Source organism: Anabrus simplex, chromosome 14 (assembly GCF_040414725.1).
Source record: "Anabrus simplex isolate iqAnaSimp1 chromosome 14, ASM4041472v1, whole genome shotgun sequence".
NCBI classification, from domain to species: Eukaryota; Metazoa; Arthropoda; class Insecta; order Orthoptera; family Tettigoniidae; genus Anabrus; species Anabrus simplex.
Window position 1 is genome coordinate 98,082,983 of NC_090278.1, and position 13,939 is coordinate 98,096,921.

Sequence of the window (13,939 nt, forward strand, 5' to 3'; positions counted from 1 at the left end):
AAGTCCTGCTTTCCACACTGCAGTCTGTCATTGGCTGCAATTCTGCCCCTTTTCTAAATACCATCTGGACTGTCTTATTTTTGTTAATTTCCAAGCTGTTTTTAATGACAAAGTCATTACATTGTGTAATTCTTCCTGTTGTTTGACCCTATAATCATGTCGTCAGTGTATAAATACATTGTAACGGAGGTTTCGTGAGTGATCATTGCGAAGTCTGCCAAGGCAATGTTGAATAAGATGGGGCTTAGAGGATCACCTTGGAGTGCTCCATTACTCTGTATTATGATTGCTGAATGTGTCTTGCTGTCATGTACTGTCACTACTATAGTCAGTGGGTTGTCTTTATCATATCGGCTGCTTTTAGAAGGAGCATATCTCTGTTCAGCAGATCAAATGCCTTTCTGAAATCTATGAAGATTACACAGAATTTTCCTTTTGGATGTCTAATGTTGTCCTAAATACTGGCAATGAGATTTTTACTGCATTTAGTTCCTCTTCCTTTCGTAAATCCGAACTGTAGATCAGGGATCATTGTTCCAGCTGCTGCGACAAGTCTGTTCGTTAGTATTTTTACAAAGACCTTGTAGATGTATGAGTCTGGGTCACTTGTATCTCCTTTGCCTTTGTAAATCATCTTTATGGCGGATTGTCACCATCCATCTGGTAATTCTGCTGTTGCATAACATATGTTGAATAAGGTAGTCCATGTGTCAAGCGGTATCACAGGTGTCTTTGGATCTGAGAATAGCAGTTTTTACTTCCTCCTGTTCCATCGGATCTGTTATTGAGGCAACACTTCTTCGTAGTGTGAGAGCAATTTTAAGATTTTGCTTGTTTAGAATTTTTGTCCGGCTTAACGGCTAAATGGTTAGCACGTGTTGGCCTTCAGTTCGAGAGTCACGATTGGGTCGGCGATTTTAACTTTCGTTGATGAATTCCGACAGTTCGGGGGCTGTGAGTGCGCGCAGACTTACACACTAGGATTCATCTTAGGTAGAGCTGCATTTTCATTGTATTGCGACAACTCGAAAGAGCTGCACCTGGCTTCGGAGGCCACATGCCATTATCATAATTACATGACGAAAAATGCCCAAATACAGTACCCATATTTTATTATGCTTTCCCCCTATTTTATATGTCACCCACAATTAGCGTTTTCCTGCATCCATCGTTATTTTCCCCTTGATAAACAATGCATCGAGGTTTTACTGTACACAATGCTTAACTTTTAAGATGTTTGATAAACAAAATTTGCACGTGACAATTATCCGATTAAAATTTTAAAATAAATTTTTGTATTGAAAATAAAGAATGCGACAATTATGCAGTGAAATACGGTACTTGACTCATTCGTCCACTGCTTCAACTCCATTTCACTTGGTAGATCTCCCCCACATCTCTCACTTTCCTTGACATTAACCTTCATCTGCAGGACGGCAGACTCAACACATCTGTACATGTCTAACCACCAACAATCAGCAGTATCTCCATTACAACAGTTTTCACAGTCACACAAAACAATCTATACATTCAGCCTTGCCATCCAGAGCAAACATACTCATTAAGCCTCTAAAGCCAGTGTCTGCGTGTGCCCAACTCAATACATCATCGTCTACCAGCTTCAGTGCAGACTCTGCCCAGTTTTCCACACTGGGTAAAAACTAGCTGCACCTTCTTGTCCCCGTTCACACCATCTAACTTTCCACTCTACTGCACTCAAGAGATTCCGAAGTGGGATGTTAACCAGGGAAACACCCGCCTTTAACATTACATATCCGCTCCTGTTCCGCCACAGAGAGTCTACTTGCCAACAATGACCACTACCACCACCGATGAAGGCTGTCTGCTTCGTGCTCCTTACACGAGCATCCTTTACATTTTCTTGAAAACTATTCATCACCACCACAATGTTAGAATTAAATGTGTTGTAGTCTTTTATAAATTAGCATAGTAATAAAATTTGATACACTGTTGTAAATTCACTAAATTTTAACTAAAAACTGCGATCAAATTTGCACATTAACGGCTTGATTCCATTTGTAAGTTCCTCCCCATTACAGTTTCAACTTTTATAAACAAAATAAATTACATATCTAATTCACTCCATTTTACGAGCTGGAAGCGACCGGCAATAACACATGCAATTGAGAACAAAATATGAATGAATTCATGAATCTGATGCCATCAAAATTAAATAGAATTAATTTCAAATTATTGTTGTGAATCAACTACAGTAAATGGGAGATTTCTTAAGAGATTATCAGATACATCCCACTTTATGGTACATAAAAATGTTTATAGCGAAAGTGAATCTATAATAGATACGATGAGAAAAAGAAGAATATCCTTTTTCTGTCATGGTAATAGGATAATACAACAACTATTTAATTACTTTTGGAAAAGTAAAACAAAAAATAATTGGTTTAAAGAAGTTCAGAATGATTTAGAAGAGCTGAATATTACAATGAAGCAAAATGAAAATAGAGAAGAAAAAAGGATTCTTAAGAACAAACAAATAAGATTGTCATTAAAAACTGTACAACACAAACAATATGTCATATCTGATGAAGAAAGGGCAACCAGGTCAGCCAGAATGAAGATGTTTTGGGAAAGGAAGAAGATGATGCAAGCTAAATCTTCAGTTAATTCTTTGTTAACGTAAATGTATTTGGGTTTGATTTCAGTGCTCCAATGTGGGCGTAAACTATGTAAATAAATAAATAAATAAATAAATAAATAAATAAATAAATAAATAAATAAATAAATAAATAAATAAATAAATAAATAAATAAATAAATAAATAAAGGCCCTATTCATAAACTAGCTTCAACAAAAATTCTCATTTTAAATGACAGTTTGATAGAAATTCCCGATAGAAACGAGTGTCTTGAAATGATATTTACTTCTCTGTGCCACACAAAAGGACGCAACCACATTCATTATTTCAGATTTTCTTCAAGACTGCAGCTCTTTCCAGTATCGTTTCCTTACAACCATCATAATAACTGATTTTCCCCATTATCTTCTGTGAACTATACAGGGAGTCCCAATAAAACACCGACAACGCTTAGTATGATGTGCGGGAAGGCAAATTGATCCGTTTTCAAGAAGAAATCCATAACCAGAAACGCATGCCTTGGGTGCTATAGTACATCGAAGTGTGAGATGGGTGTGCGAAACGCATGTCGTCAGTAAACCCAACATGAGCACAACAGGCTATTTACAAACAGGGTTCAAACTGCGTAGCTCCAACGTCATTGCAGAGCCTCATGCACATGACCCAATAAGCGCACTTGTCTTTGAAGAATTACAATCGCTCCGATGACTTGAGCAATAAGGTCCTCTGCTGCTGTTACAGAAGTGTCATACATCGTACTCTTCATACTACCTACGTGGAACTGCCTGGCTTCTCTTAGTCTCTCAAAGGCCGCGAACGTGGAATGAAGCGGAGTACGCCTGTTTGGAAAACGTTCCGCATACAATCTTGCAGCAGCTCTACATTGCAATCCGCTTTGCCGTATGCAAGCACCATGTCGGTCATTTCCGCAGCTGTATACTGGTACATGTCGCACAACTATTAACTTTACTGCATTGGCAAACTACAGTATACAGGTAACACAGTAGGATGCGCATCAAGGACTGTGTGGAAGAATGGAAGACAAGCGGAGGAATGTTATTAGGCTGAAGTCGCTAATCCGCAGTACACAGATGGCTAAAGGGTTGCATACCTTCCGCATTAAGACACCAAATCAGAACAAATTGTAACAACCGTTCTCAGTTTTCGACGCTCTTCAGAGCCCAAACTGTGCTTTTCTGGATAGGGACTCCTTCAAAACAGATCAGTCCGCCATCTCGCACAACATACAAAGCCTTGTTGGTGCTTTTTGGGGACACTCTGTATATCAACTCTTTTCCAAATCAAATATACAGTACTTCTAATTAAAAAAAAGGGCTTCTCTGTTGAAACCAACTTGTTCTGTTATCCGCTTCTTGTCAACATGAGATACATCAGTCATTATTATATACTTTATCACCACTTCAAAATGAAAGAATAGTAGTTTACTAATCAAATCGTCAAGGATCACTACACATTCCTCACTTGGTACTTGTATGCCATTAAATGTTGTGTCTCCTTCAGTTAAACCTACATTCCAGAATCAAGGCGCGACAGTCTCACCTGGAATGGACATGAATTAAACCTTGATAGTGATGCTTCTACATGCACTACTCCCCCCAAATCTGCTGCAAATACTGTATTTATTAGCATATGAAACCCCCCTCCCCTTCGATTTTTAAAGATAAAAAACTGAACAGAGTTTTAAATTATAACATTTTCAAAGATCAGTTAAATAAAGTAGCAATAGCAAATAATTTATAAACATACTGTACAATAAACTTCAAAATACATTAAAAGACAATTCACTGAATATTCTAGTTAAAGAATATTATAAACCATTACAAATTAACATTTTAAGAGAAAAATCTAACATTTCCTTACCCACTTAAACAGCACATTTTCCTGACTGCACACTGAGGAATGATTTGGAACCTTCTGCAGCCAGCAAATTTTCTTTTTGATTTTGCCAATACTTAATCATATTCAGCTGAACAGCAAATTCACAACTTTTAGCCCACGCACCATTTCTGTCAGCGAACTCAAGAACATTCAATTTTTAATAATAGTGTAAAGCTTGTATATTATCTGAAATTGTGACAGTACACACTATACCGACACACAGGCTCACTGACAATGAAGTAGCAGTATTTCGTTTAGGAGGGTCTAATATGAAAGTAAATACAGTATCTTATGTAATCAATAACGAATGAGAAAGATGTCACCAACACTCAAAACACAGTTATTTTTCTTTTCAAATTAAATGAAAAATATGATTAATACAGTCTGTGAGCCCTTCACAAATCTGCATTCAAGACAAAAGCAAACACATACTAAGTACTTACAGTGGTTTAGGTGGATCGCTGGCCAGCAGGGTGCCATCGTTCCTCACGCGACCTTCCTCCTCCTCGTCCGAATCAGAGTCAGGATCCAGGATCGACGACGTCGATTGCGGTAGAGGGGCTGGAGCCGCGGCCTTGCCGTTCTGTCTCGATCTGGCTGGTGCTTCTGGCTGAGGGCTACTGATGTGGCTCAGTTCATTGAGTTGGGCAGCGATCATGTCCAGGTCCTGCAGACACACGACAGAACACTCCTCACGCGGAACTAAACCAAACTGGGCAATAATCTCAAACCTCTCCAAAAAGAATAACACTACTGGGATGGGCATTACGCACAATCAAAGGGTCGTCGTTGTTCTGTACTTAACATCGTTTCGATATGTGCTGTATGTACTGAACATGACATAATACGCTGAAAGTTCGTTTTGAGTATAAAACTTCACAGTTCCTGATTTCATAACCTTATCCATTTGATGACAGACTTCAGCTTGTCCAAGGTCTAGCAATTCTTAGTTCACGGCAGATCAGATAGTTGTCTGTATCATTAAAAAATCCCCAGGGCCCTGTTTCATAAAACTAACTAATAATATTAGAACTCGTTTGTTCCTAGCAATAGGCTAATGCTTGACTACAACCGACTATTAATCCACATGCTCAAAAGGCTCAGTTGATATTTTCGTTGTAGTGAATTTGATACCTATGAAAATGGATAAAAGTGAAAATAATGTGAGAGAAGAAAGTTTCTTTGCGGAAAGTGATTGAGTTAAAACATCAACTATTCGCAGCCTTTTGCACACTATAACCCTCCTTGTTCCTTTTACTTTTTTATTACATGAGCTCTTAAAAATCTCTATGGACTAGCAAAATCTTTGTTTACTCTCTTTTGGTGGGGGCAGCAGGATAACAGCCATGGTATCCCCTGCCTGTCGTAAGAGGTGATTAAAAGGGGTCCAAGGGCTCTCAACTTGGAAGAGTGTGTTGGCGAACATGGGGCACTGAGATGAGTCCTGCCATTGTTCCAACTTACTTCTGCCAGGCTCATTTTCATCTACCCTTCTGACCTCCCTTGTTCAACTCCTCTTCTTTTCAGACCCTGACAGTATGAGGTTGCGAGGCCGAGAGAGTCTTTCATTTTCACGCCCTTCGTTGCCCTTTCCTTTCTTTAGCCGATAACTTCATTTTTCAAAATGTCGGATCCTTTCCATTTTTATATCTGATTAGTGTTATTATAGACGATGGTTGCCTAGTTGTAGCCTACTTCCTCTTAAAACAATAATCATCACCAGCATCACCTTGGTTTAATTGTGATATAAGCCAAGATTTTAAAGGATACTTGGGAGTGTCCGAGCAGAACTGCATTAGAGAAACACAATGATACTGTGTATCACTACCTACTGGTGGAGAGCAATGTGAAGCTGCTATTTTAAGGTTATGCTTCATACCTTGCAGTGGAACGTTCTATTACCAATCCCATCAAGCAAATACTCAGTAGTTCTGTAATCTAACCTAAATTTCCCATTGTATTCATATGTTTGTTATATGCCAGGACAGGCTGTTTTTGACGTAACATTTATTGAACGGTGAATACCTACACTCGTTCCTTATCACTGTTTGAATCAGAGTCGACCATTTCAGTGATCTTCACGATTTTATGCCAAAATATTAAAATACCGCTCACTTTGGTTTCACTAATAATATGAATTATGAGTCAAAATACACTCGTGGAAATAATCCTAATAATGAGTAACTTTTATTAGTCATGTTGTCTATGAAACAATTTACTAATATTATTAGGAACATTTACTAATAATTTTGACTCAAACTAATAACTAATATTGTTAGCTAATAATTTTATGAAATGTAATACTAATATTATTGGTTTCTTACTAATAATATTAGTGAAATATGTTTTATGAAACAGGGCCCAGAATACAGTATCTGAACATTCGTAACAGATTTTCTGAATTCAAAGACAGCTAAGAAACAATCTAATATGAATCTGATGCCCAGTAGCCTTATGGTTATTTATTTATTTTATTTTTTTTTGCTAGTTGTTCTACGTCGCACTGACACAGATAGGTCTTACGGTGACGATGGGACAGGAAAGGGCTACGAGTGGGAAGGAAGCGGCAGTGGCCTTAAGGTTCAGCCCCAGCATTTGCCTGGTGTGAAAATGGGAAACCACGGAAAACCATTTTCAGGGCTGCCGACAGTGGGGTTCGAACCTACTATTTCCCGAATACTGGATACTGGCCGCACCTAAGCGACTGCAGCTATCGAGCTCGGTGCCTTATGGTTAAGAAGGAATTTACAATAATTGTTAAACCTATAACACACAGCAGTAAAATCTTCTGAATTACATTTAGCCATCACCTATTCATATCCTTCATTTCGATTTCTAATCCTCCCGCTGAGGACAGGCCTATCCTTCGCCCGCATCGAAGCCGTCAATTCTTAACGGTCTGGCAACGTGGTTACCGGTTCAGGTCCCGTTTGTGGAATAAAAATGTCACCAAAAAATGTTGGCCGACAGGGTAGGAGAGGTGGTGGTATTTCCAAACATCTCCGGAGTGTTCATATGGAGCGAGCACATATGACACTGCTGACCGTGATTCATTTACCGGATGGAGACCTTAAGCCTTGAGCAGACCCCCTGATGAGATTCGAAAAGAGTAGGCTACGTCAACATCACCACATCCAGATGTTCAGGTCACCCGTGGGAGTCACATGCCCTATCCTTGCTGCAGATCTTTCATAAAACTTATCTATATCATCTTCATATGGTGAATACATAAAGATAAATTTTGTCATTTGATTACACTGAGAGGACCCTCACTGGCTTTACTTCTAGTTTTTATGGTTTACTGCGTAGTCTGAGATGTCCATGCAACCGGTAACCAAACTCTCAGGCAACTAGGACCATCTCAGTCTTTACGAGAAACACTATGCCAGTTATTTGGCACTTAAAAGCCTGCTGGCAGAGTGACAGCTAGTACTGTCCAATAGTTGAATGCTGAAGAGGGGATGTACGGTCAGTAGCTTAAAACAAATCAGTTCACTGCCAGTGCACCATATGTGTGCCACACTTGGCCACTGAAAATTCTAAACTGAATTTTGCAACAACAAATGGACAAACGCATGAGATTGTTGTCAGTATTCACAGTTTTACAAATAAGGAAGGTGAGGAGGGTAAGAATAAAACACAAGAACAGTACAGAAGAGAGTTGTTGAAAGTACAACAAAGATTAGAAGATGCAACAAAAGTGTTGTAGAGGACGGTCGAGAAAATATAAACGAAATGAGTTGGCCGTATGGTTAGGGTTGTGCAGCTGTGATCTTTCATTCAGGAGATAATGGGTTCGAATCCACCGTCGGCAGCCCTGCAGATGGTTTTCTGTGGTTTCCCATTTTCACACCAGGCAAATGCTGGGGTATCATAATCTATAAGTTTAATTTCCATATTGACTTTGGTATCACTAATAGGAAGTTTTTGAAGCTTCCAATTAATCGATATTATTTTACTATACCAGTTTCGACCTTGTGAAGGTCATCTTCAGCTGACCAACATAACATGTAAATTAAAATATTACTATAAGAATGTCACATAGTATGGGTAAAACATTGTCAATTTACAAATGTTCTTAGTACAATCATCTATGTTAATTGATATGAGAATTAAAACTTCACATTACTATTATGTGCATGGATGTTAAATATACAATATTCTTAAATTATAAATGTCCAATGTTCCACATTAAAACTTATGGGTAGATGAATAAAACATTTTGAAGCACAATTAAATTCATGCGGCATAATGTACTTATGTAACCAAGTTATGACATGCGATCAGCAGTGTTCGTCTACTGATGGTATAATGGTATAAGTTTTTTGAAATAATATGAACACTTATGTTGAAGTCAAGGTTGTTGTCCGGTCGATCTATGTACAGCACTTGCAGTTCACGTTAAAAATAGTTTTTACCATAAAACTGAATAGGATGTGTAATAGCGTTATTCTTGCAACATGCTTCCCTTGGTTTTTACGTTATTTGATTTTGTCAAATGTCATTACGCATTATTTGATCTTATGTTGTATGATTAGCGTGAAAGCTCCTTCCTTCACTTTGTGTTGTTGGACGTATTTTGTATCTGTAAAATAGAAAATGAAGTGTTTGCACCTGCCAAGCTGAAATGTCTATTTAACGTGGAAATAGGTGTGCGGGTACTTACACACCAAGAGTCAACAACAGCAGTAAGTACTATTTGTGATGGTGACTGAACAGACACAGACTGTCATTTTAAGTTTTTAACACAGTGATTTCGTCCCGTTTTTAAATTATAACACACTGTAAGTTTTAGACTAAGAGGTCCACAACCTCATCATAATCACTATTGTTTGTTTCTGTCTTGTTTCATTTTTTTTTCACTGTTTTCTTCATTAGGTTTTAACACTTTTTTAGCATCAATTATGTAAAAAACGTACCTTTTTTCATTAAAGATGTCTAAAACGAGTTGATTTTTACTCCATCTAATGATGGAAATGTGTATATATTGAATTGTTTTTTGTTTCTGTCATGTCTCTTTTGTTTTTCATTCTTTCTTTCTTTTTTATACATCGAGTTGAGCCTCTATGGACTGCGTGGTAACAACCAACTTCATTTTAGTGTCTAGGTCTTGTTCTTGTTCCGGCTTTGACTTCCTGCCAGTGTCTTCTGAGCCCAGCGACGAGTGCCTGTTTATGCTCTTCAGACAAAGATCCTTTCCATCTTCTGGAAGTTGATGCCATTTTGAAACCTTGATAATTGTTCACCAATCTTCTAAATGCGAACCTGTCAGGAATTTCTTGGTCTGAAATACCAATCTGCCTCAGATCTTTTTCGCATTCCTGGAATCATCTCAGCCTTGTTTTTAACACATTTTTTACCATCTATTATGTAAATGATTTTAACCCTTTTTCACTTAAGATGGCTCAAACGAGTTGAAACATGAGGACATCATGTATTTCCTTTGTAAAGTGAAAACCGCCAATACGGAATGATTCTAATATCTTGTAATATCTGTAAATGAGGTAAGAGAGACCGCATTGTTTAGGTTAGGTATGCTATCGAGCACCTGGATTGTGCCGTGAGTTCCATGATGAAAATTACAAAAATAAATAACAGTATAGTTTGCCGCATTTATGTATATCTACAGGTGTGTCGGTAATGTGTTTTATTATCATTATGTTTAATTTTGTACGTTCGTTGTCTCCGTTTTTTAAATTAACACATACCTACTGTATGTTTTGTTTGGCGTCTCCAAAAATCGTTGAAAGCGGGGACATAAAATCAATATTATTATTCTTAGTATGATTACAATGGAACCTCGATATCACCTTGGGAGCTAAATTTTATTTCCAGTTATTGAAATTTTGAGATACAGAGAATACAGTTTTTGAGCATGTATAGTACATAATTGAATCATACGTATCTACAGGCTTATATTGAACACATTACTTTTATCAGTATTTAATGATACTGAAACTATGTTATGGCATCACTACAATTATAAGACAGCAAAACAGTACATACAGTAGTGAAACAAGAAATATACCTTGGGCAAAATCCCATAGTCTCTTCTTTGTTACTGCTAACCTTTCATTCCATTCATGCTGAAATCTCTCATCATACCACCCAGCCAAGATTCGTAAATGGAGCTTGTCATCCGCTACTTCATAGGTTAGTTTCGAACGTGATCGGTAATTAATTCACATGATATGATAAAGATGTTGATTCCCATAGGGAACCTGAAATATTTGTTCCGAATGAGTAAATTTATAATACCAATATATTTGGTCCATTACTGGAGGCGAGGCATTGCCGATTTTCCTATCATTAGAAGTTTTAGTTTATCGCTTCCCGTCTTATTAGCTCCCAGCATCACTGCAACTGTTTCTTTAGGTGTTGACTCCTTCCTCACAAACCACAAATGCCGTATTACACAGTTAATGTGGCACAAAATTCGAGTTACACAGTATCTTTTGCTTCAAGGGAGGAAATGTTTGCTTCGAGAAAACTAGGAATTCCTGCAACTGAATTTTGAGTAATAGAGAAATAAATACATCTGAAGAATAGGACAAACGGCCAGGAAATTTAAGTTACTTCAAGATACAGAAATTTCGAGTAATGGAGGTTAACGATATCGAGGTTCGACTGTATTATTTTTTTAGGTGAGTAAAAAAAAAAGGCAAATGGCTTTCAGTGCCGGGAGTGTTCGAGGACATGTTCGGCTCGCCTAGTGCAGATCTATTGATTTGACGCAAGTAGGCGACCTGCGCGTCGTGATGAGGATGAAATGATAAGATGACACATACACCCAGCCCCAAATTGTTTTAAACTTACTTCTCTCCAAAAAATACTTATATTGGCCCGAGTTATAAGATATTAAATGATCACTTTGTTAGTGATCTCACCTGCTATATCAATAGCAACAACCGGGAATATTTCTCAACTAAAGTAAACTCATTTCCTCATGCCGAGGTGGTGAAGCTCCTTTTAGAAATGACCCCGGTGGCGAGGAGTTGCATGTACCATTTTTACCACATATCAACCTTCCTGCCATTGGTAAATCTCTGGCAGTACAATACCGAGAATCAAACTCTAGACTCCCGAGAACGGCAGTTAATTGTGCTAACCATTATGCTGGCAGACATTCTTAACTACAAAACACAAACATATAGGATGACTGATGCATGCTTGCAATGCGCAGGTCGGACACGAAACTATTCACCTATCTGTGGGACGCCATCAGAGCTGCAGTAGGCCTACACTACGGAGGCGGACATTTCTTAACTACGAAACATAGATGAACCGGATGACTTCGATGTGTGTTTTCATTGCATGGGTCGTACGCACAAAACTACAGTAGAGTCTTATTAATCCGAACTAATTGGGACCGGAGTCTGTTCGGATTACGAAATTCTCAGATTAACCGGAAAATATTTCCTAATAATAACGTTATTATTTTTACGTCCCGCTAACAACTTTTACGGTTTCCGGAGACGGATTTCCTTCCCCAGGAGTTCTTTTACGTGCCAGTAAATCTACTTACACGAGGCTGACGTATTTGAGCACCTTTGAATACCACCGGACTGTACCCAGGATCGAACCTGCCAAGTAGGGGTCAGAAGGCCAGCGCCTCAACCGTCTGAGGAAAATAGTTTCTACAAAACAGTACAGTACATACTGTAATTTGAAATGTCCATTAATAAAATACGGTATAAAATTACAGTAGGGTAGTTAAGAACGGGAGAGCAGTCATCAGGTGATCGTGCCACTGCAGAAGATTACATCAGGTAGCATCAGGAAATTATTCACCGCAACAAGTGTATAATGCCGATGAAACGGGTTTGAATTTCCAAGCCCTTCCCCAGTAAAAGTCTTGCCTCTGCGGATGAGTCTCGTGCACCTGGATTTAAGATGAGTAAGGAACCTGTTACTGTATTAGCCTGTAGTAATGCTGCAAAATTGCCCCTAATGGTTATTGGCAAATCAGCAAAACCAAGGACATTTAAAAACTGTAACATGAACACTCTTCCAGTTTACAACAGAAATCAAAGAAAGGCATGGATGTATGCACAACTTTTCAAGGAATGGTTTGAAAAACAGTTTGTTCCCTCAGTTAAAAGTTTTAGTGTAAAAAGTGGTTTGCCTTCTCGGGCATTGCTCTTAATTGACAATGCTCCATCGCATCCAGTAGTGAGTAAATTAACTTGCGGTGAAATAAGAGCAATTTTCTTCCGTCCTAATGTTACGTCAATATTGCAGCCAATGGACCAGGGCATTCTGCAAAATGTAAAATTTGTGTATAAAAGGAAACTTCTCAGGTACGTGATTGAGAATGACAGTTCACTTACTATTATTCCAAAACTGAAGAACGTGAATGTAAAGGACGTGGTTTACTGGGCAGCAGAGGCATGGGAGGGTGTCGGTTAACAGTTCACGAGGAAAACGTGGAAGAAACTGTGGCCGAGTCTCGCATTCGTTGGGAGTCCACCGGAAGCGTGTGCAAATGTCAATCACCTTGAAATCGTTCAGCAACTTCTTAGGTGTGAGGAAGCCAATGAAAATGACATTAGCGAGTGGACGGAAGCTGACTGTCATCAATTGAAAACAGACCAAGAAATTGTAGCTATGGTGGAGAAAGAATCTGGAGCTGATGAGGAAGAGTGACTACGAAGAAGACCACAATGAACAACTAGCGTCGCATTCAGATGCCGCGGCCGCCTTAGAACTTGCCGTACACTACGTCGAGCAACACTCCGCTGCTGCGCCCAGTGATGTAATGTTTATGAGATGCTGGTTTAACACTGCATCTTCAAGTAGGTTCCAATCACTATGGCAAAAGAAACTAACAGACTTTCTAAAGTGATTGATGGTTTATGACTTGTAATTATGTTTACATTAAGTTATTCTAGTAGTAAAATATGACTAATAAAATGCAAGTAAATCTTCATTCTATAATATGTTCTTTCATTTCAATAAGGAGAATTTTTATTAAAAAATTAAATATTTCAGTTCGGATTAACTAGACTTTCCGGATTAACAGGACTCTAGTGTATTCACAAATTTGTGGTGTCATCACAGCTGCAATAAGACTTGTACCCGCTTTGAAGCGGAATTGTGTTCTTCTCCGACTAATTACATTGTGGGTATCTTGTGTGCGAGATTTATTTTTTTAATTTTCCTCGTCTCTAAAAGCCAGTTAACTGTAAAATAAACTGTAATTAATAGTCGGGCGGCTCGGACCAGTTTTATTTTAAAGTTGCATAAAACACTTCACACGGACAACACAAACAGAACCCATTTTATTAACACAAAATAATACATCTGGATGGTGTTACTGGCACAAAACTGCTGGACTGATCTTCCAACCCAGTTTCATTACAACAGAGATTCACTGCGCAAGTGCCTCACCTCTGCATTCCTCTCAATATGGGCCGTGATATC

The 13,939-nt window shown here is 38.4% G+C and overlaps 1 protein-coding gene across 10 annotated transcripts in view; it reads right to left on the minus strand.

Annotated features, from left to right (window-relative positions):
- msn (serine/threonine-protein kinase msn) overlaps nt 1-13,939 on the minus strand; it is a 225,024-nt gene that overhangs the window by 105,434 nt on the left and 105,651 nt on the right. For all 10 annotated transcript variants that reach the window (XM_067158047.2, XM_067158046.2, XM_067158039.2 and 7 more), the window contains one exon: nt 4,960-5,183. In XM_067158047.2, the coding sequence (XP_067014148.1) occupies nt 4,960-5,183 (224 nt within the window). The remainder of the gene's footprint in view (nt 1-4,959; nt 5,184-13,939) is intronic.